Below are 27,295 nucleotides of genomic sequence, written 5' to 3'. Positions count from 1 at the left end.
AAATCAGAAATATTTCTATAAAAACAATGATTTATTATGACAAATGAACAAAAAATTGATCAGAAAAGTGAACAGATGAAAGACCTTAAAGAGAATTATTTACTTCAAATTATAAAAGCCAAAAACCCCTAGTAGTATAGTGTAAGATAGGACAGTGGAGTCTATCAAAGTAACTCTATTAAAGCAATTGGATCAAAGCCAGCAAAAAGAAACAATCCTGAAGCAGAGATTGAGGTAACTCACCCCACAAGGACAGGGGGTAATTCTTTTTTCTTCCGGCCAACCCCTGGGCAGTGACCATGAAGAGCTGTCCCTGCTTCATGGCAGAAACTCCACACACTTCAAGGAAGTCTGGGGAACAATCTGCCACATGACAGTTGGACGGGGCTTTTATAGTTATCAAGGGTTTGACTGCCAGACATATTTGCAGGCCAGGGAGCAGCTTATCTGTCAAATCCTGCTTCAGAAAGCAGGATGTGTGTTTGAACTTTCATGAAGCATTTTGAGTTTAGAATAATTCAACATTAAAAACAGCACCTTGACACCAGCAGTAACTCATCACAGAGAGTGTGCATTGTTTGCAATCTCTGACTATTTTTAGGTATTATCAAAGCAGAGCATCTTGCCAGAAACAGCCCCTTGATTCCATGAGGTTGCAAAAACTCTCAGGGTTCCTTTAGTTCCATGGGGGCCTGCGGCGTCACAATGGCTCCTTGATTCCACAATGTTCCTGAATATCCCAGGGTTCCCTTGGCTCCAAGAGGCTCCCCAGTGTCCCACCGGCCCCTGGATTCCAGCAGGCCCTGCAGTGTCCCAATGGCCACTCGGTTCCAGGAGCCACAGCGGCTGCCGCCGGCGTCTGTGCCCGGAGCCGCCGCTCCCACGGGGCTGCCGCACTCACCGCCGGGGTTGCCGCTCGCGCAGCCGCCGCTCTGCCCCGGCTGCACCGGGACCCGGCACCGCCTCGGGCCTGCGCTGCCGCCTCAGCGGCCACAGGGACACAGGGATGGGGGACCTTTGCTCTGACACTGAGGGGGCCTGGCTTTGTTCTGCTGGGGTCTGGGCTTTAGGAAAATTGCTGTTCATTTTCATGCTCCACTGGAACACCTCCTGAATTCCAAAGGTTTCCTAATCCAGGGGAGGGGTTTCTATGGCATCGGAGGTGCTGCCCCTTGGGACACATTGTCAATAAACCATCCAGCTGACTGGGATGGGTGTAAGAGCTGGGGAACACAGGATAAGGAGTCATCCCCTGAAAACCGTGGAATATTCCCTGCCTGAATCATAACCAAAATGGAACTGTTCGGATGGAATTTCCAAATAGTTTGGAAACTCCAGTCATTCCTGACACCAGGATGGAAATTCAGCAGATAACTAAAGCCAGTCACCTTGTGAGCCCACAACCAGCGGGGCTGAGGGAGGCCCTGGCAGCTCCCCAGCACCTCCCTCTCAGTGGGACACCTCTGGCAGCCTCTCCCAGCTCGGGAACCCTCCAACACTCCAAAGACCCTCACTGGTGCCCAGGACAATTCTGATCTCCCTCCATAAACACTCCTCCAGCTGTGACCCTGGTCTGGTGGAAAACACAAAGGGATTTGGGGGAGTGTTTCCCTGACAACAAGGAGAATTTGGGAGTGGGGCCTTTCCACACCCAGCTCTTGATGTGTGCACACATCTCTGCCTGGGTGTGGGTGTGAATTGACTGTGGTGGGAATGTTGTTCTTGTGAATCTATAATTCAGTCACTGTTAAAATTGTAGCAAATGCTATTGAATCACCTGATAACTGTTCAATTGGTCAATGATTCAGTGCTAGTAATGTCTTTTGTCCCCTTATCTTTGGATCCAATTCTTTTGTGCCCTGACCCTCTTGCATACCAAGGCTCTGTGTAAATCATTCCCTTTCATCAAAAAATATATTTTTTTCATGACTTGCACTTTAAAATCTTCCTCCTTAGCTAAACTACAAAACAACTCCAATTAGCTCTAGAAGTCTTGAAGACTTGAAGACAATTAAAGGAATGAAAATAATTTGTTTTTCAGTGTTTTAATGGGTCCCACAGTGTGTTTGGAGTTGCATCAGCTGTCAGTCCAAGATGGGCCATGGCAGAACTGGTGAGGTTGGGGGATGAGGAGCAAGGTTGATCCTACATGGTCAGTGTGGATCTCCGAAAGGGCACACTCAGCATCAAGATCACTTGGAGAACACCTCTGTCACCTCTTCTTTGAACTACAAAATATCCATCATTGAATTTAAAAAAAAAAGTAAAAACTTTGAAGACTTGTTTTGAAATTGCCTTGAAGACAATTAAAGGAAGACAAAGAGATCCTGAGGGATTTCTGCATTTTAATGAGCCCCACGGTGTTTTTGCAGCCCAGCCCATGATCCTGAGGTACTGAGAGAAGATTGAAGCAGCTGCTGAAGAAGTCAGAAGCCAAACTCCAAGTGCCTTGAAGCATTGCTGGGCCCCACTGAGGGCAGGCACTGCCAAAGCCTCCCCAGGGACTCCTTGGAGCAGCTCCTTGGAGGCCAGGAGTGCAGGCAGACAAAGGCTCTGGGCAGGCCCCTGCAATGCTGAGCAAAGCCTGCCTTGGTTTTGTGGAGCACAAAGGCCAAGGCCTGAGCCCCAGGCCCTGGCCCAGCAGATCCTGTCCCTCCCGGCTGGCTCAGGGCTGTTTGGGGGGCACTGGGATGGGAGGGGGAGGAACAACAAAGGCCCAAAACTGGGCAACCCCTGCCAGGCTCCTGAGGGAGGGGCGAGGCAGAAACCAAGGGCAGAACCTGCCAGGCAAGTTGCTTGTGGTGGCCTGAGTGGCAGAGGCAGCTGCCAGAGGCAAGGGGACAAAGGCCTGGGTGCCTTTGGGCCTTGCAGCCCTGCCAGAGCCCTTGGCCATCTCTCCTGCAGGCTGGCCTGGCCTGGCCCTGCTGCTGCTCTGGCCTTGCAGGCTGCACACACCCCTCCTGCTTTCCCACCCCCCTCCCAGCAGCATTTCTAGACCCTCCCTGATGTCTCTGCACCAGCTCTGGTTGTTGCCATGTGCACTTGGCCTTATTAACTTGGATCCTGAGCCCCTGTGCCACAGGACATCCCTCCCAGAGCCCAGGCCCTTCTCCTGGGGGTCACTGCAGAGCTGAGCAGATCCAGGTCACCTCCCATTCCTCTGCCAACCCCCTGGGCCTGCTCTGGGCCCTGCAGGTCCTTGCCCTGCTCCCAAGGGCTGTGGTGGTGCTTAATGGTCAGGGCTTGGGGTTTAGAGCTCAGAGTTGGGATTAGGCAGAACTTTGGGAGGTTTGTTGTTCTGCTGGCAGTTCATGATTAGGAGAAGAGCTTGTTGGGCTGGATCAGGATTAAAGCTTGGCTTTTCATCCAGGTAATACAGGTTTGGGAATGGGGTGGGCATTGGAGGACAAATAAGAGTCTGGAGTTCTGGGATTGGGCTTTTTCTGGGTTGGAATTAGAGCAGTGGATTCCTTTCCATGGGAGGGGCAGCACTTTTAGGTAGTGTTGGGGCTTCAGGTTACAAAGAGAGTAACGGCCTAACAGTTGTGTTTGCCCAGTCATTGTTTCAGCACCCTCAGCATTCTCTGAACCTGGTTTTACCTCATCAAAATCCTTCCTCTCTGTTGATCAAGCCCCTCTTTCCTTCCCCAGTTTTCCTTCTCTTTTGTCCCAGTTCTTCCCAACCTCCTCAGAACTTTCATCAGGATGGGCTCAGCTTTGTGATAACACTGTGCAACCTCATGGAATCAAGGAGCCACTGTGAAACTGCAGAACCTCATGGAATTATGGGGCCATTGTGACACTGGGGAAACCCTTGGAATCAAGAGGCCACTGGGACACTCCAGGGCCCCATGGAGCCAAAGGAACCCAGGGCCAATGGGCAACCTCCTGAAATAAAGGGGCCATTGTGACACTGAAGAAACCCATGGAATCAGAAGGCCATTGTGGCACTGCAGGGCCTCTTGGAAACAAAGAAACCCTGGGCCACAGTGGAATTTCATGGAATCAAGAGGCCATTGTGACACTGGGGAACCTCATGGAAGAAAAGGAATCCAGGGACACTGTGGGACTTCATGGAATCGAGGGGCAGTTGTGACACTACAGGGCCTTATGGATCCAAAAGAACACAGGGAAATTGTGGAATCTCATGGAACCAAGGGACATGCGGGGCCTCATGGAAAAAAAGGAACCCTGAGACATTTTGGAAGCTCATGGAACAAAACGTCCATTGTGGCACTGCAGGGCCTTTGGAAACAAAGGAACACAGGGACACTGAAATGTGGTGGAACCAAGGGGCCATTTTGACATGTGGGGCCTCATGGAAGAAAAAGAACCCTGAGACATTTTGGAAGCTCATGGAACCAAGGGACTGTTCTGACACTGAGGAACCTCATGGACTCAAGGGGCCACTGTGACACTGCAGGGCCTCATGGAACCAAAGGAACCCTGAGACATCTCAGAGCCTTTGGCTGTGCTGGACAAGCTGGGAGGCAGAGCCAGCTGATGGTGCTCCCTGTCACTGACCACCTCCCACAGACGCTCCTGTGTGGCCATGGAGGGGGCTCAGAGGGGTCCTGCCTTGTTCCAGAGCTGGGACATGGCTTTGGGGGCTGCTCTTGATCGACCTGTGGAAGTTCACTGAGGTCAAGAGAAGTCACTTGCAAGAGTTTTCCCTGTACCTGCTGTGTCCTCTGGGCTTGCAGAGCTCTATTTGACACTTCACAGCAAGATTCAGTACTTTATCTCTGGGTGACTCCACCCTGGGCAGGATTTTGCTCCAGGGCTCCATTCCCTGCTGACTGGATGGGATGGGCTGTCCCTGCAGATCCTCTGTGCTCTCCTGCACTTCCTGAGTTCCTACAGACAAGTCCTCACCTGCCATCAGAGCCCTCACAAGCTGCAGAGCCCCAGGCAGGTGACTTGGAGATCATTTGTCACCTCCATTGGCCATCGGCCACCAACACACAACATCTGAACCAGCCTTCAGTCCCTGAAGTCCCAGTGGGTCCCTGACCTCACTGCACTGTCTCCATAGAGAAACAAGCAAAGCAACAAGACTTTGGAGAGTCTATTCCTTGGAGTTCTTCTCGATGCCAGTGTTGGGAAAAGACCTCAGCCTTCAGGAAGTGCTTGGAGGGGAACCCCTTTGCTGCTGGAACTGCTGTTGTGGAGCCCAGCCCTGTCCCAGCAGTGCCCAGGGCCTGTCCCTGCCTGTGCTCACAGGCCTGACCCACAGCAGGACAGTGACTGAGCTGCCAGAGCACTCAGGCCTTGGGCACGGACAGGAAAGGAGAGGGTGGGAGTGCAAAGAGAGCAGCTCTGAACAGACCCAGTTCTGGTGCTCCCTGGCAGTGATTCCAGAGATTGTGATTCCTCATGTACAAACTAACACAGGGAGAATGTTTGACAAATACCTTGCTGCACAAACTTTTATTTTGTTTAAATGCACACAGAACATTATTTCTGATTTCTATACTTTGTGGGTGAAAAAAAAGAGGTAGAGAGTGAATTGTATATGGGACGAAGAATAAAATTTCAGTGTTAATGACATGAACAGAGGAAAAAAACAGGGAAGGCCCCCGTCCCAAACACTATCAAAAGCTTAGCAAGGCAGGCTGGGCCCAAAATGTGTTACACAATGAGTGTTCTGCAGAAGAAAAGAGGCAGTTTATTGTGTCTCAAAAACATGTAGTCTTCATTTTCCTTAGGGCATCCTTGAACTCCTGGTTCCTCAGGCTGTAGATGAGGGGGTTCAGTGCTGGAGGCACCACCGAGTACAGAACTGCCACCACAAGGTCCAGGGATGGGGAGGAGATGGAGGGGGGCTTCAAGTAGGAAAATATGCCAGTGCTGAGAAACAGGGAGACCACGGCCAGGTGAGGGAGGCACGTGGAAAAGGCTTTGTGCCGTCCCTGCTGAGAGGGGATCCTCAGCACAGCCCTGAAGATCTGCACATAGGAGAAAACAATGAAAACAAAGCACACTAAAAACAGAAAACCACAAACTGCAAGAAGGCTAATTTCCCTGAGGTAGCCTGAGTGTGAGCAGGAGAGCTTGAGGATGGCAGGGATTTCACAGAAGAACTGGCCCAGGGCATTGCCCTGGCACAGGGGCAGGGAAAATGTACTGGCTGTGTGCAGCAAAGCATTGAGAAACCCAGTGGCCCAGGCAGCTGCTGCCATGTGGGCACAAGCTCTGCTGCCCAGGAGGGTCCCGTAGTGCAGGGGTTTGCAGATGGCAACGTAGCGGTCGTAGCACATGGTGGTGAGGAGGGAAAACTCTGCTGAGATGAAAAAGACAAAGAAAAAGAGCTGTGCAGCACATCCCATGTAGGAGATGGTTGTGGTGTCCCAGAGGGAATTGTGCATGGCTTTGGGGACAGTGGTGCAGATGCAGCCCAGGTCTGTGAGGGAGAGGTTGAGCAGGAAGAAGCCCATGGGTGTGTGCAGGTGGTGGTCACAGGCTACGGCGCTGAGGATGAGGCCGTTGGCCAGGAGGGCAGCCAGGGAGATGGCCAGGAAGAGCCAGAAGTGCAGGAGCTGCAGCTCCCTCCTGTCTGCAAATGCCAGGAGGAGGAACTGGGTGAGGGAGCTGCTGTTGGACATTTGCTGCCTCTAGCCATGGGGACCTGTTCATGTCAGAAATAACAGTGACAAGTTAGGGCAGAACATTCTAAGAAAAATCAAAGCTGCTTTCCAACACCCCTCTCACTGCTCCGTTGGTTTTCCTTTTCTAGGAGTCTCTCCTTCAGCTCTATGGCTGGAGCCCTGCTCGGGGCTCACTACATCTTCCATGAGGAGCAGACCCTCTGCCCACTGGTTGTGAGGGCTCAGCCCTGCTCTGCACCAGTGGGGTCATGGGCATGGTGGGCAAAGGGGCCCATCCTGATGTTCAGCTGTGTCAGATGAAACTGCTCCCACTGCACTCCCAGTTTCTGAGAAAAACCAGGACAGCAGAAGGCAGTGTCACAGGTTTGTTTCATTTTATTTATTTTTTTTTCCAATTCCCTCATCTCTGCTGTGGAGTGTTCCTGGATGTCAAAACCCCTCAGCACTTCTGATGCACTCTGGGAGAACAGAGCAGGTCCTGCCCGGCAGGAGGATTGTCTGGGGCTTAGTGCAGAGTGAGGGGAGCTGCTCTGTCCCTTTCTCTTGTTCCCAACTGCCCTGGCTTTGCTTCTTCCTGAGATGGACATTGATGACACTCCCATTTGGGTCTGAAAAGCCACCAGACACTGTTGAGAGCAGAGGGATCCATCCCAGACCCCTCAAGGTCTCAGCCTGTCTCAAGGGCTCAGCACCCACTTGGAGCCAAGGACACCTGTTGCTCATCTCCCCAACCCAACAGCATCTCCTGGCACGGGCACAGCATCTCTGCCCCTCTTTACTGGGGCTTTCAGAGAACACAGCTGTGCTGGGAGGATGATTTGCATTCTCCAGGGCAGCTCCCAGCTTGGAAGGACACCTCAGAAAAGAGCCAAGTGTCCTAATGACGGGGTCTGATTGAGGGAAAAAGAGCTCCTTACCCAGGCCCACAGACTTCACTGCCCACAGCCCACAGGGCAGAGGACAAGTGGAATGTCTCATTCCCAGGGACACACCTGCCATAGGGGAATCCCGGGATCAGTGTTGGACTGTGTAGCTTGAACTCCCCTCCCAGTGAGCCTGACTGAGAGAAGGAGGGAACAACCTCAGGACCAGGGGCAAGCTGAGAACCAAGGAAACGCACAGGGAGGGTCCAGCTGGGAGAGGCCAGAGCAGAGCCCACTGGGCACTCAGGGCAGCATCACCCTGAGCCAGCTGTGCCACCTCCCAGACACCAACAGTGCTAGCAAGTTGTTCTCAGCCCTGGACAGCTCTTTACAGTTCTCTCTGGAACACAAACCACCAGGCATGTGGCTTGAGAGCTTGAGAGAAATCCCTCCTTGCACCTTCCCCTTGAAGTATCCCCTGGAAAATATCCTGGGTTGCTCTGGTTCTGTGAGCAGCCCTGTGACCCACAAAACTCTCACTCGATAGCAGAAGAAACCTGCCCTGCCCTGCCAGGCTTTGCTCTTTCCACCCCCAGCCTCTGCCCAGCCCCGAGGGAGCTCCCCAGCCTGGCTGAGAGCTGCCCCTGGCAGTGGCAGAGCTCCTGCCCCGGCACAGCCCTGGGCTGCAGGACCCTGCTCTGCAGGACAGCTTGGGGCAGCCTGGGTGGCACAGCCCGGCTTCACAACCCTGAAGCCATCCCTGGGAGAAGGGAACCCTGCTGGGATGTGCCTGGGATGGTGCAGCAGGGAGTGGGATGTGCCAGCGTTAGGAGATCTTTGCACCAACTGCAGACACATTGCCCTTCATGCTGACTCACCGTGAGGAAGCCTGGAAAGATTCCTCCTCCAGTGGATCTTCCTCTCGACTTCCCTCCCAGCCCAGGCTGTGTGTGACCTCTCTCTGCCTTGCTTTTCTTCCCTGGGTGCTGCAGGCAGTGCCCTCAGCCCTGCTGGGCTGTGCAGAGGAGCTGCTCACCAGCAGAGCTGTCTCTTTGAAGCTCTTCTTGCTTGCCAGGAGCTCCCTGTGTGCCAGGAGCCCGGCCCAGCTCAGCAGCACAGCAACAGCCCCAGGCATTTCATGACCCTCAGGGGGATTGATGTTGTTTACATGAGACTCAGTCCCTGAGAGTAAGTTCAAACAACTTCTCAAGAAGTCAAAATGAAATACTGAAGTTTCTTGTACTGTTAATGGGTCCCACTGAGGGACATGACTGTGAAAGTGTCCCCAGATTCCAGTTAGAGCAGAAAACTGCAGACAGTGATGACAAGGATGGACAAGCAAGGCAAAGGTGGCTCTGATGCTGAAAAAACCTTGACTTGTTTCTTTAATCCAAAGGGCCAAGCCCTGACCCCCAGCCCCTGGGAAGGCACATCCTGTCCCTGCCTCATTCCTCAGGGCTCTTCCTGGGGCACTGGGATGTGGGATGTGCAATGCCAAGGGCAGGACCATGGGGTGGCACCTGCCAGGCTGCTGAGCAGGGACAAGGAGGCCATGAGGCCCCAGGGCTGCAAGGGCCACTCCCCTCCTCCTGGCATCAGGGGCACAGACAGCAGCCCTGGCCAAAGGCCTGCAGAAGGTGGCTCTGTCAGGGCCTTTCAGCTTCTCCCCATCCCTGTCTCCTCTCCAGCCCAGGCTGTCCTACGGTGTCCATGCCCTGCCCCTTTCCCTGCAGGCTGTCGTCATCCCCCCGGCTGCCCCACCTGGCTGGCACCTTCCTGCACTGACATCTCTGCGTCCTCCCTGGCTCTTCCTGCACACACAAAGCCTTGGGCTCATCCAGACTCCTGCTTTGTGACATATTGCACCATAACAATGACCTTGGAGGGAAATTTCTGACTTCTTGTCACCAGTCTAGGCCACCCCAGCTGCCCTTGGTGGCACTAGTTCTTTCTTAGGCTGTTTTCTGACAGGAAGAAAAGCTCCACCAGCTCTGACACCCCCCTTCCAGACCTCTCAGGCTACTCCTCTACTGTCCTCAATCTTCACACCACTGACCCCTGAGTCCTCAGCCTCTATATATGGGTCATGTGCTTGAGGCCCCAAATTCCTTCCTGGGAGATCTCTGGGACCTCTCCAAGGTTTTGGAAGATGACAATAGAGTGCTCTTCTCCCAGGAAACACAGAGGGACACCTTTTTCCAAGGGTTGTCTTGGCAATCTCTTTAAACTTTCTGGCACAAGGGAGCTCTGAGCTCTGGGTATGGAGGGAGGTCCAAGTGCCAACCACTGGAGTGGGAGCTACAAATCATCAGGGCTTGTGTTCTTTGGAGGGCCAGACACTGGTGAGAGTGGCGTGTGTGTGTGCACATGGAATGACTTGAAGGGCACAATGAACTGTCTCAAAACACTGTCAAAGCAGGAAAATCCCTCAGTTCAGGAAGGATATTGAGGTGCTGGAGCGGGTCCAGAGAAGAGCAACGAGGCTGGTGAAGGGACTTGAGCACAAGTCCTATGAGGAGAGGCTGAGGGAGCTGGGGTTGTTTAGTCTGGAGAAGAGAAGGCTTAGAGGTGACCTCATCACTCTCTTCAACTACCTGAAGGGAGGTTATAGCCAGGCGGGGGTTGGTCTCTTCTCCCAGGCAACCAACAATAGGACAAGGGGACATGGGCTCAAGCTCTGCCAGGGGAGGTTTAGGTTAGATGTTAGGAAGAAATTCTTTACAGAGAGGGTTATCAGGCATTGGAACGGCCTACCCAGAGAAGTGGTGGATTCACCATCCCTGGAGGTTTTTAAAAAGAGATTGGACGTGGCCCTTAGTGCCATGATATAGTAACTGGAGTTGGATCAGGGGTTGGACTTGATGATCTTGCAGGTCTTTTCCAACCTAATCTATTCTATGATTCTTTAATGGCCTTAAATTGCATTGGGCAACTTCATATTAGATATTAAAGAAACCTTTTTCCACTGAGGGAGTGTTCAGGCATTGGAACGAGTAGTCCGGGGAGGTGGTGGAGTCTCTGGAAGGGTTCAGGTGTGTGGTGGGTTGACTTTGGCTGGACACCAGGTGCCCTCCCAGCTGCTCTATCACTCCCCTTCCCAGCGGGACAGGGGAGAGAGTAAGGTGGGAAAAAAAACAACTGGTGGGTTGAGATAAGGCAGTTTATTTAAAGCAAAAAGTAAAGCAATGCTTGAACACGCAGAATCAAAAGACAGCAGGATTTGTTCTCTGCTTCCCATGAGCAGCCATGGTCGGCCACTCCCGAGGAGCAGGGCTTGGGTCCGCGGGACGGTTCCTCAGCAGGCAGCCATCAGACAATGAATGCCCCCCTCCTGCTCCCTGCCTCAGCTTTTAGAGCTGAGCTGACCTCCCATGGTCTGCAATGTCCCTTGGGTCAGTTGGGCTCAGCTGGCCTACTTGGGTCCCCTGCCAGGCTCTTGCCCTCAGCTAAGGAAGGAATGTCCCAGTGTTGGTGCTGTGCTCAGCAGTGGCCAAAACACTGGGGTGTTCTCAACCCCCTTCCAGCTGCCAATGCCAAGCCCAGCCCTGGGAGGGCTGCTGTGGGGAACTGAACTGCAGCTCAGCCAGACCCAACCCAAATATCTATGGCACATATTCTATAGAATCCATCCTTAGGTGTTGTGTGATAGATCTGTAAGATATTACAAATAATAAGCAATAATAAGGCAAGTGTCCTCCTTAGGGACACACACACAGTCCCCCAAACTCCTGCCTGGGTTTGTTCCCTGGGGGTCTCTGCAGCAGCAAGCACAGCCCCACACTGACTGCTCTGGGCTGTGCAGGCATTTGTGCTTCTGCCTGTCTCACACACACCCCCAACATTGGGATGGATCTGAATGTGACTGGCTGTGATGTCACAGGGGAGATGTGATGTCATAGGATTGATGTGATGTCACAGAGGAGCCTTGATGTCACAACAAGGATGTGATATCACAGGGGAGGTGTGACAGTCCCATGGGGGTCTTTGGGCACAGCGGGGTTGGCAAAGGGGGGTGACCCCCCTGAGCTCCCAATTTACTGTGGGGTGCTGGGGACTGCTGGATCCAATCTCAGCCTTGGATTATGACAACAGCTTCAGTTTAGAGGAACTACAGAGGTGTGACTGAAACAGTTTTGTCCCCCAGGTTTTAATGATGGAAAATAAAATCTATTTATAGAAATGAATTATTTAGGGTTACAAATGATCAGACAAAAGATCTTCATCACAATTATTTACTGCACAATAGAAACACTAAAACTACCAGGAGTACAGGATAAGATAGGACAGTACTCTACACTAAAGCAATTGTTGAAGCAATTCTACTCAAGCTGGCACAAAAGCAATAATTCTTAATTAGAGATGGATGGAACTCCCCCAGACCAATGCTCGTGGGGAGATCTCTGCTCTCAGCCTCCAGCAGTGACCTTGGGGGGTCCCCAGCCAAGGCAGGAATCTCCACACACCCCCCAAGAAGGGATCTGTTGGAAGAAACTGCCCCTGGGAAAGGGGACTGGCCCTTTGTGGTCGAAAGGGATGGACTGACAGTCACTGGACTCCAGGGGTTGCTTCACCATCAAGGGGTTCATTGGGGTGGAAGCAGCGGCCGAAGCTCTTCCTGCAGTCGGGGCACTGGTAGGGCTTCCCTTACTGGTGGGTCCATTGGTGTTGGGTCAAGGTAGAGTTCTGGGTAAAGCTCTTCCCACACTCCCCACACTTGTAGGGCCTCTCCCCAGTGTGGATGTGCCGGTGGGTGACGAGGTGGGAGTTCTGCTTGAAGCCCTTCCCGCACTCGGTGCAGCGGAAGGGCCTCTCATCCGTGTGCGTCCGCTCATGCAGGAGGAGACTGGAGCTGGTCTGAAACCTCTTCCCACATTCCGAGCACTTGTAAGGTCGTTCCCCAGTGTGGATGCGCTGGTGGGTGCGGAGATTGGAGCTCTGACTGAAGCTCTTCCCACATTCCCCACACGTGTAGGGCCGTTCCCCAGTGTGGATGCGACGGTGGGTGTGGAGGGTGGACCGGTCACTGAAGTTCTTCCCACAATTCCCACATGTATAGGGCCGTGCCCCAGTGTGGATGTGCTGGTGGGTGAGGAGATGGGTGCTCTTCCTAAAGCTCTTCCCACATTCCAAGCACCTGAAGGGCTTCTCCCTGCTGAGAGGCTGATCAGGGACCACCAGCTCAGAGCTCTGGCTCAAGCTCCGGCCACCTTCCCAGCACTGGCTGGCTCTTTCCTCCTCAGAGCACCCTGGGATGGCTTTGGAGCCCCTCCTGTGGGGGGATCTCCGGCCCTTTTCCTCCCCGCTGCCTTCCTGCGCCAGGGAGCCCTTCAAAACGGCCTCTCCCACCAGGGTCTCACGGGGGGATTTGTCCTCCGGGCTCTCCGTCCTCAGCTCGGGGCCTGGGGCAGGAAGCAAGAAGGACAGGGAGGGGATTTGCCTCCGGCCCACAGGGAAGGCCAAGGACATCCCCCCAACTCCGGCCCCGGCAGGACGGCGGCGCCAGCGGGGTTGTCCTGCAGCCGGGGCCATGCTCGGCTGACAGAGCCAGCACAACACCCGCCCAAAGGGACACTGACTTCCTCCTCACCTGCCTGGGGGGCCCAAGGCATCTTCCTCTTCCTCGCAGCCTCCTCCTCCATCTGCCCAAGCTTTGGGAAGGACAAATCCTGATGGGGGGAAAACAAGGGCTGAGTGCGTTGGCTTGGGGGTTCCTCCTGCCCAAGTCCATCTCTAGAACTCACCGGGCATCCTGTGACCATAAAAACCTCCAAAACACCAACATGAAGTCCAGAAAACCCCAAATCATCGAGATTCAGGCAAAAGCCCTTCAGAAATAGTGAGAAGACTCCTGCCCGCAAAAAGTTGACATTCAGCTAAAAAATACTCTAAAATATGAAGATTAGCCCAAAAAAATTCTCCTAAGAGTTCCCCTTCTCTGGTTTCCCCCCTCTGGGGATGCTTGGGGTCCCACTTAGGGATGCTGGGAGTGTTGGGGGTCCCAGGGGTCCCTTCTCCTCTGACTCTCGCCTTCTGGATGCCGCATTCCCAGACATTCCCCCTCTCCAGGTTCTGCACTTTGTTGTCCTAGGGGATCCCAGGGGTCCCCACTGTCCAGACTTCCCCTTTTCCGTGCCCCCCCTCTCCAGGCTCTTGAAGCTCCTCCCTCCCTTCAGCCTCCCCCACACTCCAGGGATCAAGGCATGGGGACACCGAGGCACCCCAACAATCCCACTCCCGCTCTCCCCCCTCCTCTTACCCCCTGTCTCACCCCTTTCCCATCAGCCCCCAAAACCCCGGCTCCCCCCAGCTCCCTTTAGGGGTGACCCACCGCCCCTCAAGCTCCCTTTGGGGGTCCCACCCGCTCTTTTCACTTCTCTCTGTACAAAATTGCTTCCTAATATCCAACCTAAACCTCCCCTGGCACAGCTCAAGACCCAGCCCTCTTGTCCTACTGCTGCTTCCTGGCACAACAGCCCCACCCCCACCTGGCTCCAACCTCCTGGCAGGGACTTGCAGACAGTCAGGAGGTCTCCCCTGAGCCTCCTCTTCTCCAGCCTCAACACCCCCAGCTCCCTCAGCCTCTCCTCACACCACTTGTGCTCCACTCCCTTCCCCAGCCTCGCTGCTCTTCTCTGCACCTGCTCCAGCCCCTCCAGGGCCTTCCTCAACTCAGGGGCCCAGAGCTGGACACAGCACTCCAGGGGTGGCCTCACCAGCGCTCACTCCAGCCCAACAATCACTTCCCTGCTCCTGCTGACACACTCTTCCTCACACAGGACACCAGCCACTGGCCCTCTTGGCCACCTGGCCACACTCTGCCTCCTCTTCAGCTTCCTGTCCATCCACACTCCCAGCTCCCTTTCTGCCTGCCTGCTCTCCAGACACTCTGGCCCCAGCCCGGGGGGCTGACGGGGCTTCTTGTGGCCAAAGGGCAGGACCCGGCCCTTGGCCTGCTGGAACCTCATCCCCTTGCAATCAGCCCATGGATCCAGCTGGGCCAGGTCCCTCTGCAGAGCCCTCCTGCCTTCCAGCACATCAACACACCCCCAGCTTGGTGTCACCTGCACATTTGCTGATGAAATGCCTGGTTCTGCAGCAGCTGCAGATGCTCAAGGGGCAGCAGGACCAAGTCAGGGGCCTGGGGAGGCCTGGGGGGCTTTGGGGTGTGGGAGGATCCTGGGGGAGCTGGGGAGGGGCTTTGGGGATTGGGGGAACAGACCAGGACAGACCAGTACAGACCAGTACAGACCTGGACAGACCAGGACAGACCAGTACCTCCTCACTGCTCCCCAGATCTCTCCTGGAGCTGGGCCACATTGTCGTGGGACACCTGAGCCCCCCCAGTGCCCTCCCAGTACAGCCCAGTGCCCCCAGTACAGCCCACTGTGTTCCTGTCCCAGGGTGCCGGGTGATCCCTCTTTGGGGGGGGTGGGTGGGTGGGTGGAAAGGATTTGAGGGGGGGCTGAAGGAGAAATGGGCAATCTGGGGGGTGGTTGGATCGGGATTTGGGTGGTTTTGGGGATCTTTGGGTGCATTTAGGGGAGTTAAAATGGGTTTGGAGGGCATTTGGGCATCAAAGGGATCTATGGGAGGAGGGGATTTAAGGAAAAATGGAGGTTGGGGACATTAAGGGGGGGTTAAAGGGGCTTGGGTGGGGAGGAGCAGCTCCACGAGCCGGTGATTCCTGAGAGTGTCCCTCTGGTGTCCCCAAGACCCTCTTGGTGTCCCCAGTTCCCCCCTTAACACCCCGAGACCCCCCTGGTGTCTCCAATGTCCCCAGGGCCTCCCCATGGCCCCAACTCTCCCCTTGACATCCCTAATTCCACTGTCCACAAACCCCTCCCCACTGTCCCCATTGTCCCCAAACCCATCCCTGATGGCCACAACCCTCCATCTCACCCCAGGAGCCCCCCTGGACCCTCTGACCACAAAAACACACTGCCTCCCACACTCACAGAAAGGCCAAGGGCATCTGGGGACACATTAGGGACAGTTGGGGGGCTTTGAGGGGCACTGAGTGATTACTGGGGGATACTGGGACAACTGGGGGGAACTGAGGGACACTGGGAGGGACTGGGGAGTTACTGGGGGATTACCAGGACACACAGGGAGACACTGGGAGGTTACTGGGCCATACTGGGGGTTACTGGGTGCTCACTGCAGGATCACTGGGCCATACTGGGGGGCAGTGGGAGGTCACTGGGATACACTGGGTGGTCACTGAGGGGGTTACTGGGTCATACTGAGGGTAACTGGGAGGTCACTGGGATATACTGGGGGCACTGGGATCCCCTTATCCGGATGTGGTACATCTCCCCCTGGACTTTTGTGGGCACCCCCAGGACCCCTCCCCTGAGGGCTGGGAGATCCCCTGAACCCACCTAAAGGGTGTCTTTGTATGCTGAGTCTCTGTATGCTGAGTTTTGGGGGTCTCTGGGGTTCGAGGGGGGAATTGGGATCCCCTTTCCCTGGGGTTGGTCCGCTGGGCTGGCAGAGGCGCTGTAGTGGGACAGGAAATGCCCTCATAGGAGTTTTAGTTGGCCGTGGCCAGACAGGACTGACACGGAGACTCCATAAAATCCACGCAAAACCCCTGAAATCCCCTCAGAAATCCACCTCTGGACCCAACAAAACCTCCTCAAAAACACCCCAAATCCCCTCAGAGACCTCATCTACCCCCCAGGACACCCTAAGCCCTCTCAGTGACCTGCAAAACCCACCTGGGACCCCCAGGCCCTTTCAAAGACCCCAAAAACCCCCTCAGGGACCCTCAAAACCCTCTGGGACTCCCTAAATCCCCCTAGAAACCTCCAAAATTCCTTCAAAGACCCTACCCCCAAAGCCCCCCAGGACCTCCCAATTCCCTCGGAGACTCCAAAACTCCCTCAGGGATTCCCAAACCCCTTCAGGGACCTTCAACCTCCCCCCTAAGTCCCTTCGCGACACCGAAGTTCCTCAGAGCCCCCAAAAACCCCCTCAGGGACCCCTAAAAGCCCCTAAGGGACCCCAAAACCACAGAACAGCAGAAGAGCTTTCTGTAAAGGAAGGGAGCAAAGAATCTGAGAAGGAGGAGACCAAGGAAAAACTGAAGCAAAGCAATAAAATCATCCTAGCTCTTGCAGTTTTTCCTTCACCTTTTTCTCACTTTTCCTTTTTTCAGGGTTCTTTTTTTGGTTGGGTGGTTTCGAATTTTTTTTTCCGAAGGAATTTCTCAGGAATCGAATCACCATTTCCGGGTTCTTGGGAGGCCTCCGGGCCCCGCGGCCCCCGAGAGGGTCCTCCGAACCTCCGAACCCCCCGCGCTAAACCCTCCCGAGCCCTCCAGCCTTTCCCCCCACAGCCGCGCTCCCCGCAGCCCCCGAGGGGATCCCCAGACCCCGCTCTCCCGCACCCCCCGCCTGCACTCAGAGCTCACCGACCGACCCGCCGCCATCACCGATTCCCGGCAGCCAACGCGGCAGGGGCGGGGGCGGGGCTGCGGGGGCGTGGGCGCGCGCTGATTGGCTGCGGCGGCGTTCTCTGAGCGCGGTGCGCGCGCAGCCGGGACTCGGTGATGGCGGCGCGGCCTGCGGTTCGCTCTGAGTGCTGTGAGTCCCCCCGGGGGGGCTCGGGAGGGTTTAGCGGGGGGGTTCGGGGATAACCGAGGAGGTTTTGAGGGGTTCCTGAGGGAGTTCGGTGTCCTGAGGGGACTCAGGGCGTGGTTGAAGGTTCCTGAAGGGGTTTGGGGGTCTCTGAGGGGGTTTTGGTTTCTGAGGAGATTTGGGGGGTGCCAGGTGGGGTTTGGGGGTCTCTGAGGGGGTTTGGGGGTCCTGGCGGGACCTTTTAGGCAGTTTTGGGGTCTCTAGGGGGTTTACGGGGTCTTAGACGGTTTTGAGGGTCTCTGAGGGGGATTGGGGGGTCCCTAAAGGGGACTCGGGGGGTCCCGGGTGGGTTTTGCGGGTCACTGAGAGGGTTTAGAAGGTACTGGGGAGGGATGAGGTCTCTGAGGGCCTTTGAGGGGACCTTGAGAAGGTTTTGATGTGTCGAGGGGGGGATGTCAGGGGTTTTGAGGGCATTTTGGGGGGTCCCCTAAAGCCCAGCAGTGGGTCCAGGGGGTCCCCCAGCCCCAAAGAGGAGGGGTCCTAGGGATGGCCCCCAAAATCCGGGGGAGGGGAAATGTACCATATCCGGGTAAGGGAATCCTTAGACCCCAGTATATCCCAGTGACTTTCCAGTGACCCCTTCAGTGACCACCCAGTGTGTCCCAGTGACCTCCCACTGCCCCCCAGGATGGCCCAGTGATCCTGCAGTGAGCACCCAGTAACCCCCAGTATGGCCCAGTAACCTCCCAGTGTCTCCCCGTGTGTCCTGGTAATTTCCCAGTAACTCCCCAGTCCCTCCCAGTGTCCCTCAGTTCCCCCCAGTGTGTCCCAGTATCCCCCAGTAATCACCCAGGGCCCCACAAAGCCCCCCAACTGTCCCCAATGTTTCCCCAGATGCCCTTGGTCTTTCTGGTAGCATGAGTGGGGTGTTTTTGTGGTCAGAGGGTCCGGGGGGGCTCCTGGGGTGAGATGGAGGGTTGGGGACATCAGGGATGGGCCTTGGGGACAGTGGGGAGGGGTTTGGGGACAGTGGAATTGGGGGTGCCTAGGGGGGAATTAGGGCTCTGGGAAGTCCCTGGGAACATTGGATACACCAGGGGGGTCTCAGGGTGTCAGGGGTGGAACTGGGGACACCAAGAGGGTCTTGGGGACACCAGGGGGGGTCTCAAGACTCACCTGCTCTTGGTGCAGCCCCTCCTCTGCCCGCCCAGGCCTCATTAACCCCTCCCAAATGTCTCCTAACCTCCATTTCCCCTTTAATCCCCTCCCCCCATAGGTACCTCTGACCCCCCAATGTCCCCAAGACCTCTTTTAACTTCCCTAAAGGTACCCAAAACCCCCAAATCCCCATCCAAACTCTTCAGATCCCCCCCAAATCTCCCACAACCCCCCCTCAAATCACTTCCAACCCCCCTCAAAGAGGGATCACCTGGCACCCTGGGACAGGAACACAGTGGGCTGTACTGGGGGCACTGGGCTGTACTGGGAGGGCACTGGGGGGGCTCAGGTGTCCCACAACAAGGTGGCCCTGCTCCAGGAGAGATCTGGGAAACAGTGAGGAGGTACTGGTCTGTACTGGTCTGTCCTGCTCTGTGCTGGTCTGTACCCCCAATCCCCAAAGCTCCTCCCCAGCTCTCCCAGGACCCTCCTGGACCCCAAAGCCCCCTGGGCCCCTGACTTGGTCCTGCTGCCCCTTGAGCATCTCCAGCTCCTGCAGAACGAGGCATTTCTTTGCTCCCCACAGGGTTGTTCCCACACCCAGAATGGAATCTGGAGGCAGCAGGATGTGCACAGGGCTCCCATTTCCTACAGTGCAAAGGGGCTGCAGGGAATGATTCCCCTGCTCTTGCAAATCTGCCAAAACCTGCAGGGCACAGAAGTGGGAGCTTCAGGAATTTGCTGGCCTTGAGAGTGGAGCTCACAGGGTATTGAGAGGAACATATCCCTCAAATACAATCTCTCTGCATACACAATATCTGTCTGGACAGGCAGATAAAGCAATAATCAGATATATTCTGTATCATATATATGGCACATATTCTATAGAATCCATCCTTAGGTGTTGTATGATATATCTATAAGATATTACACATAATAAGCAATAACAAGGCAAGTGTCCTCCTTAGGGACACACACTTCAGAAGGGAACTTGCACTTGACACCCCCCCCTTCAGCTTCAAGCCACCCGGTGCCACAGAGGGGGACAGAGCTCCTGTGGAACATTCTACTCCCATTGGCACAGAGCAAGGAATAAACCCAAAGTATTGCCTGGGTTTGTTCCCTGGGGGTCTCTGCAGCAGCAAGCACAGCCCCACACTGACTGCTCTGGGCTGTGCAGGCATTTGTGGTTCTGCCTGTCTCACACACACACAAAACAGTCTGGTTAGTGCTGCCCTCAGGAAACCCCTCCACCCTTGCTCCAGCTAAAACCGTGGAATTTGTCTTTGTTTCCCTTGGGTTCAGGGTCAGGCTGTGCCTGTGTCCAGCCCAGAGGCTCAGAAAAGCATTTCTCCTCTCCTTCTGCAATCTGCTGCTGCAGACAGGACCCAGGCACTGGTGGCACTGGGAGTGAACAGCAGAGTGTTTCCAGGGGCTCTCTGAAGGAACACGAGTGACCAAAGAAACCAGCACAAGTGTCCACAGAAGTCCCAGTCCTTCATCCCTGAATGAGCTTGTTCAGCCCAGGAAAAACCGTCTAAGTTTTATTTCCATGGAACGAACTTTTTCCCACTTTAACACCAGTTTAGTTCCAAACCAGTTTCTTCATTTCCTCCTCCCAGTTTCGCTGAAGGACACTGACAGGGGCCATGGACACTGACAGGGATCACAGTTTGTCCCTTGGCCGTACAGCTCCTGCTGTTTGGCAGCACAGGAGAAGTTAATTAGATCCCAGGCTCCAATCCCAGGGCACCCATTGGATCAGCACTTGGGGATACAAACTGACCTTGGGCTCAGGATGCCGCTGTGAGCAGAGATTTCCCTGCAAAGTCTGCAGTGAGTCAAGCTCTGGAGAGTAGATTGTGCCCCATGGATGGGATTGCAGAGGGTCCCTCAGGTCCCCAGGATGAATCATCACTCTCTACAAGTCCCTACCAGGAGGTTGTAGCCAGGTGGGGGTGGGGCTGTTGTGCCAGGAAGCAGCAGTAGGACAAGAGGACTGGGTCTTGAGCTGTGCCAGGGGAGGTTTAGTTTGGATATTGGGAAGGAATTTTTTGCTGAGAGAGTAATCAGGCCTTGGAATGGTCTGGGCAGGGAGGGGGTGGAGTCAGTGTCCCTGGAGGTGTTGGAGGTGAGAGTGGATGTGGCATCAGTGCCATGGTCTGGGAAGCACGGCGGGGTTGGATCCAGGATTGGACTTGATGATCTTGGAGGTCTTTTCCAACCCCGCTGATTCTGTGGTTCTCTGATTGCCATTCCTGTGGCAGCACATGCTTGAGGCTCTATCCCCAGGGTGATAGAGATGTCTATCCATATCTATCTCCAAGGTTAGTCTGTAAATGTGTGGTGTTAGAAAAGCAGGCTGAGTTCTGGGCTGGTTGTAGAAGGAGAAAGACGCCCAGAGGCCAGTGCAAGCAGGCAGCCCTCAGCTTGCACCTGATGTCCCCTCCCTGCAGGTTCCTATCCTTGAGCCCAGGCCCTGAGGTGAGGCTGAGAAGTGGCGCGGAGGTGAGCCCAGAGCTGTCCCTGAGGTGAGGCTGAGAATAAGTGCAAGGCAGAGGTGCTGCTGAGGAAGGAGAGCCCCGTGGTGGGAAAAAACAGATGAAGCTGTGAATGCCCATCCCTGAGCAGGTGCTGTGTCCATCCCCTGTGTGCCAGGTGAGCTGGGGCTTTGCTGCAGAGCTGTGGGCACTGATTTGAGCGTCTCCAAGTGCTGAGATGGTGGGCACCCAGGAACACAAACTGTGCCTGGCCACGGAGCCTGCAAGGAGGAGCAGAGACAACCCTGGCAGTGTGGGGGGCCAGGTTGTCCCTGTGCCTTCCCCTGCAGGCCCTGGCTGTCCCTGCTGGGCCCCTGTCCATCCCCATCAGGTCCCTGCCCGTCCCCCCAGGCTGAGCTCCCCCCAGGAAGTGCCGTGGAGCTGAAGCTGCTGCCATCCCCCCCCTGCAGCCGCTGCCCCAGCCAAGGGAGCAGCAAAGGCAGGGCCAGGAGCAGAGGCAGCAGCAGGGGAGCCCTGGGGGACCGGGAAGGTCTTGTGTGGGTCAGGAAAGAGGCGCTGGGCACGAGGCCGGGGCTGTGCTGAGCAGGCCCAGCCCTCACATCCCCCCAGCCAACGCCGGCTGCCCGGGGGGCTTGGGAGGGACCCCCAGCCCGTGTGCCCCACACTGAGCTGGCAGAGAGAGAGCCAAGGGACAGGGCCACGGGCAGGGCCACGGGTGAGGGACAGGCAGGGCCATTGCAGGGCCACGGTGAGGGCACAGCCTGTGGCAGCAGAGCTGCCCAGGGCCGGGGGCAGCCAGGGGTGTTGGTACCAGGCAGTGGTGGGGCCGAGCAGAGCACGAGGCCTCTTGCAGACCCCTGGAGCAGCCTCCCACTTGCCAGCCCTGCCCTGGTGGGGTGACACTTTATCCTCCCTTCAGGACACTTCCCCCGAACTCTTTAGAGGGCATTTTGTGTCTCTTCCTGGTTGCTGATTCCTTCTGGGGGCCTGAGGGAGCCTCTGCAATCCCATCCATGGCCACAATCTCCTCTCCAGAGGAGAGGAGACTGACTGCAGACTTTGCAGAGAAATTTGTATCCCTAAGTGCTGATCTATCTTTGGGACCCAAGGGATCCTCTGCCATTCCATCCATGCAGCAGGAGTCACCCTCCTGCCTTTGACTCCCTGCAGAGGAACAAGTGCCCTCTCTCTGTTTGGGAGAAGCCAGATGCTGCCCCTGGGCCATCAGAAGTGGTGCTGAAGCCTCTTTCAACCCAGCTCCCGGTGCAGTTTTCTCATCCCCTCACCGAGTGCCCGCTCCCCCAGTCGGCACTGACCAACCGGGGTGTTTGGCACACGTGGTTTGGTGGTTTGGAGAAACAGCCCCGAACTAGTAGGGGGCCAGAGAACCTCGAGGAAAAGCCCTGGAGAGTTTTAAGTTACACTACAGTAATACAGCTTTTGATTAACATATAGCAACTCAATCAAGTCCCCATGAAATGACCTCACTTCCCTCATCCTCCCAATTAAACACCTTTTTCTGAGCTGAATCTTCATATTTTGGAGTATTTTTTGGCTGAATCTTAACTTTTTGCAGTTTAGGGGGAGGGGTTCATCCTTCTGTTTCTGAGGGGTTTTTTGCCTGAATCTCGGTGGTTTGGGTTTTTCTGGGTTGAATCTTGGTGTTTTGGAGGTTTTTATGATCACAGGATGCCCGGTGAGTTCTAGAGATGGACTTGGGCAGGAGGAACCCCCAAGCCAATGCGCTCAGCCCTTGTTTTCCCCCCATCAGGATTTGTCCTTCCCAAAGCTTGGGCGGATGGAGGAGGAGGCTGTGAGGAAGAGGAAGATGCCTTGGGCCCCCAGGCAGGTGAGGAGGCAGTCAGTGTCCCTTTGGGCGGGTGTTGTGCTGGCTCTGTCAGCCGAGCATGGCCCCGGCTGCAGGACAACCCCGCTGGCGCCGCCGTCCTGCCGGGGCCGGAGTTGGGGGGATGTCCTTGGCCTTCCCTGTGGGCCGGAGGCAAATCCCCTCCCTGTCCTTCTTGCTTCCTGCCCCAGGCCCCGAGCTGAGGACGGAGAGCCCGGAGGACAAATCCCCCCGTGAGACCCTGGTGGGAGAGGCCGTTTTGAAGGGCTCCACGGTGCAGGAAGGCAGCGGGGAGGAAAAGGGCCGGAGATCCCCCCGCAGGAGGGGCTCCAAAGCCATCCCAGGGTGCTCTGAGGAGGAAAGAACCAGCCTGTGCCAGGAAGGCGGCTGGAGCTTGAGCCAGAGCTCTGAGCTGGTGGTCCCTGATCAGCCTCCCAGCAGAGAGAAGCCCTTCAGGTGCTTGGAATGTGGGAAGAGCTTCAGTCAGAGCTCTCACGTGCTCCGACACCAGGACATGCACACTGGGGCACGTCCCTACACGTGTGGAGAATGTGGGAAGAGCTTCAGCCAGAACTACCACCTCCGCACCCACCAGCGCATCCACAGCGGGGAACGGCCCTACAAGTGTGAGGAATGTGGGAAGAGCTTCAGCCGGAGGTACCACCTCCGCACCCACCAGCGCATCCACAGTGGGGAACGGCCGTACACATGTGAGGAATGTGGGAAGAGCTTCAACCGGAGCTTTCACCTTCATTCCCACCAGCACATCCACACTGGAGAATGTCCTTACACGTGTAGGGAATGTGGGAAGAGCTTCAGTCATAGCTCCACCCTCCGCAAACACCATCGCATCCACACTGGGGAACGGCCCTACAAGTGCTTGGAATGTGGGAAGAGGTTTCCAACCAGGGGGAATCTCTACACGCATGAGCGGACGCACACGGATGAGAGGCCCTTCTGCTGCACCGACTGCGGGAAACGGTTCAAGGAGAAATCCCATCTTGTCACCCACCGGCGCATCCACACCGGGGAGTGTGGGAAGAGATTCACCCAGATCGGTGTCTTGACCAAACACCAACGGACCCACCAGTAAGAGAAGCCCTACCAGTGCCCCGACTGCAGGAAGAGCTTCGGCCGCTGCTTCCACCCCTAATGAAGCCCCTGGTGTTGAGGCAACCCCTGGAGTCCAGTGACTGTCAGTCCATCCCTTTCCACCACAAAGGGCCAGTCCCCTTTAACAGAGGCACGTTCTTCCAACAGAACCCTTCTTGGGGGGTGTGTGGAGATTCCTGCCTTGGCTGGGGACCCCCCAAGGTCACTGCTGGAGGCTGAGAGCAGAGATCTCTTCACAAGCATTGGTCTGTGGGAGTCCCATCCATCTCCAATTAAGAATTATTGCTTTGTGCCAGCTTGAGTAGAATTGCTTCAACAATTGCTTTAGTGTAGAACACTGTCCTATCTTATCCTGTACTCCTGGTAGTTTTAGTGTTTCTATTGTGCAGTAAATAATTCTGATGAAGATCTTTTGTCTGGTCATTTGGAACCCTTAATAAATCAATAGATTTGATTTGCCATCATTAAAACCTTGGGGACAAAAGTGGTTCACTTACACCTCTCTAATTTCTCTAAACTGAAACTGTTGTTTCAGTTGTCCCAAGGCTGAGATTGGATCCAGCAGCCTCCAGAACCCCAGAGTAAGTTGGGAGCTCAGGGGGGCCACCACCCATTGCCAACTCCCCTGTGCCCAAAGACCCCCATGGGGCCATCAGGCCTGCCAGACCACCTCCCCTTTTCCACCCTTCTCCCTGTTCCTCCCACTTTCCCATTGTCCCCTCAGTCTCCAATTTTCCACCTGAACAGTTTTGGGGGCCCAACCCCCACTTTTTGCCCCCTCTCCTGTGGGTGCTGAAGGAGAAAATGAGGCTGCACACACAGAGTTCCATTGTGGGACTTGTCCGCCCATCTTTCCGGTGTCCCCCTTTCATTGGGGTTCCTTTGGAAGCAGTGCCTGGGCTTTGTCTTTTAGTCCACTGGAATTCCCAGCATGGCCCCAAAGCAGTGCCCTGATCCCACACATTCCCCTCCCCTCATGTCCTGGCTGTGTTCAGCCACCAGACAAAAACACAGGCTACCATGCAGAGCATTCCAAGTGGTTTTCCACTTTGGCAAACAGCACTCTCTGGATGGAAAACACCAGTCAAGGCCAAAACACTCCTTGTTGATCTGAATTAACTGAGAGCAGCAGCTCCTGCCTTAACTTTTTCCCATAAAAATTCTCAGGGTTCCTTTGCTTCCAGGAGGCCCCACATGTCACAATGGCCCCTTGATTCCATGAGCTTCCACAGTCTCCAAAGGTTCCTTTAGTTCCATGAGGCCCTGCAGTCCCCAAATGCCCTTTGGATTCTCAGAAATTTCCCACTGTCCCAGGGTCCCTTGTGCTTCAGATGGAGCTGCAGTGGGTCAGTGGCCCCTTGGTTCCGTGAGCTCTGCAGTGTTCCAGGAATCCTTGGGTTCCAGGAGAGCCTGCAGTTTCACAAGGAGCACTTGAATGCAGGAGGTTCTGCAGGGTCCCAATGGCCCCTGGATTCTGGGAGGTTCAGAAATATCTCTGGGCTCCCTTGGTTCCAGGAGGACACACATGTCAGCAGGAACCCTTGGTTGCAGGAGGTTCGACAGTGTCCCAGAATTCCTTTGATTTCATGTGGTCCTGCATTATCCCAGAATATGATGGATATCACATCTCCTCATAGGGGAGATGTGATGTCACAGGAAGGATGTGATGTCACAAGGTAGGCGTGCTGTCATAGGGGAGATGTGATGTCATATGGTGGCTGTGATGTCATAGGGGACATGTGATGTCACATGAAGGATGTGATGTCACGGGCAGGTGCGACGTGTCAGGTAGGGTGTGATGTCATATGATGGATGTGACGTCATAAGAGAGATGTGATGCCATATGGTTGTGATGTCATATGGGAGATGTGATGTCACAGGAGGGGTGTGATGTCATATGCAAACTGTGATGTCACAAGAAGAATGTGATGTAACAGGGAGGATGTGATGTCACGGGGGGGCTGAGATGTCATGGGGATGATGTGATCTCACAGGGCATGCCATGATGTCAAAGGGAGGATATGATATCTCAGGAGATGTGTGATGTCATATGATGGATGTGACATCATAGGGAAGCCTTGATGACACAGGGATGATATGATGTCACAGGGCAGGATGTGACATCACAGGGATGATATGATATCACAGGAGAGATGTGATGTCACAAGAAAGATGTGATGTCATAGGGGAGCTGTGATGTCATGTGGAGGTGTGATGTTATATGATGATTGTGAAGTCATAGGGGAAGATGTAATGTCACAGGACGGGTGTGATGTCACAGGGGAGGACCTGATGTCACAGGGAGGATGTGATGTCACAGGGATTATATGAGACCACATTAGAGATGTGACGTCATATGATGGAATGTGACATCATAAAGGAGTTTTTATGGCATGCGGAGGACGTGACGTCACAGGGATGATAGGAGATCGTAGGAGAGGTGTGATGTCATATGATGGATGTGATGTCATAGAGGGGCCTTAATGTCGCAAAAAGAATGTGATGTCACAAGGGAGATGTGATGTCACAAGAAGGATGTGATGTCACAGGGAGGATGCGATGTCACAGGCAAGCATGGGATGTCACAGGGAGGTGTGATGTCACGGGGATGATATAAGATACAGGAAGGATGTGATGTCACAGCAGAGCTGTGATGCCACAGGGACAATGTGATGTCACAGGGGAGGATGAGACGTCACAGGGATGATATGGTATCACAGGAGAGATGTGATGTCATATGATGGATGTGACATCATAGAGGAGCCTTGATATCACAACAAGGATGCAATGTCCTGGGGAGGATGTGATGTCACAGGGCAGATGTGATGTCACAGGGGAGGACATGATGTCATAGGGGGGACGTGCTGTCATGGGGAGGATGTGATGTCATAAGGTAGGTGTGATGTCACAGGAAGGATGTGACATCACTGAGAGCATGTGATGTCATAGAGGAGTGACACATCCCCCCCACCTTGCTCCAGCTTAAGCCCTGGAATTTGTTTCCCTTGGATTCAAGGTCAGGCTCTTTTATTTCCATGGATGTCGAGAGATGAGTTAAGGGGAGCTCAGACCTTTTGGTGAGGAAGGAGTTGTTTACTCTGGAGCATTTGAACTCAGCCTTTGTTCCTGGTTTCTTCCCACTCTTTCAGAGCAGTTCATTTCCCAGGGTGAAAGCTCTGATTCCCCAGCACAGTCAGGTTCTCCTGAGCTCAGGATCTTTCACTGGTCTCATTTTTTCTCCAGTATTAATTCTGTGACAAATTCTTGCTTCCTAGGTCAGTGAAATGTTAGAAGATAGAGAATCTCACCTTGATCTTGCACAGAACACTTATAGACTTCTTTATTATGTTGAATTCTTCCCTAATAGTTCTGGATGACAGGACACCCATGTGGAAAGTCCCTTTTCTGGTTTTCAGGACTTAAAAGAGATGCTTTTCTGATGTGGGTATTTATTGTAGTGTTATTGATTCAAGTGGGAGGGTTGAATTCAGTGTTCCTTGCACATTTAAAAAGCGCAACCACTTTAATCTCTTTTTTTAAACCCATGCGTTAGATGTCAGACAACATAAAGACAGCACATAGAGATAACCCTGCTGTAAGTGATGGTTCCAGTCATCCCGTGTAT

At 54.6% G+C, this 27,295-nt stretch overlaps 2 protein-coding genes across 2 annotated transcripts in view; one reads left to right on the top strand and one right to left on the bottom strand.

Moving 5' to 3' along the window:
• The window catches only part of LOC135404684 (zinc finger protein 721-like), a 224,785-nt gene extending 201,135 nt beyond the window's left edge, over nucleotides 1–23,650 (top strand). The window contains exon 6 of the mRNA XM_064639422.1: nucleotides 22,996–23,650. Coding sequence (XP_064495492.1) covers nucleotides 22,996–23,650 — 655 coding nt within the window. The remainder of the gene's footprint in view (nucleotides 1–22,995) is intronic.
• On the bottom strand, nucleotides 5,397–6,658 carry LOC135405484 (olfactory receptor 14J1-like). The gene has a single exon (XM_064640185.1). The coding sequence runs from the start codon at nucleotides 6,603–6,605 to the stop codon at nucleotides 5,679–5,681; it is 927 nt and encodes a 308-aa protein (XP_064496255.1). The 5' UTR covers nucleotides 6,606–6,658; the 3' UTR covers nucleotides 5,397–5,678.
• Nucleotides 23,651–27,295: the final 3,645 nt, after the last annotated feature.

Source organism: Pseudopipra pipra, chromosome W (genome assembly GCF_036250125.1).
Source record: "Pseudopipra pipra isolate bDixPip1 chromosome W, bDixPip1.hap1, whole genome shotgun sequence".
In the NCBI taxonomy this organism is placed as follows: Eukaryota; Metazoa; Chordata; class Aves; order Passeriformes; family Pipridae; genus Pseudopipra; species Pseudopipra pipra.
This window is presented reverse-complemented; position numbering and strand designations above follow the sequence as displayed.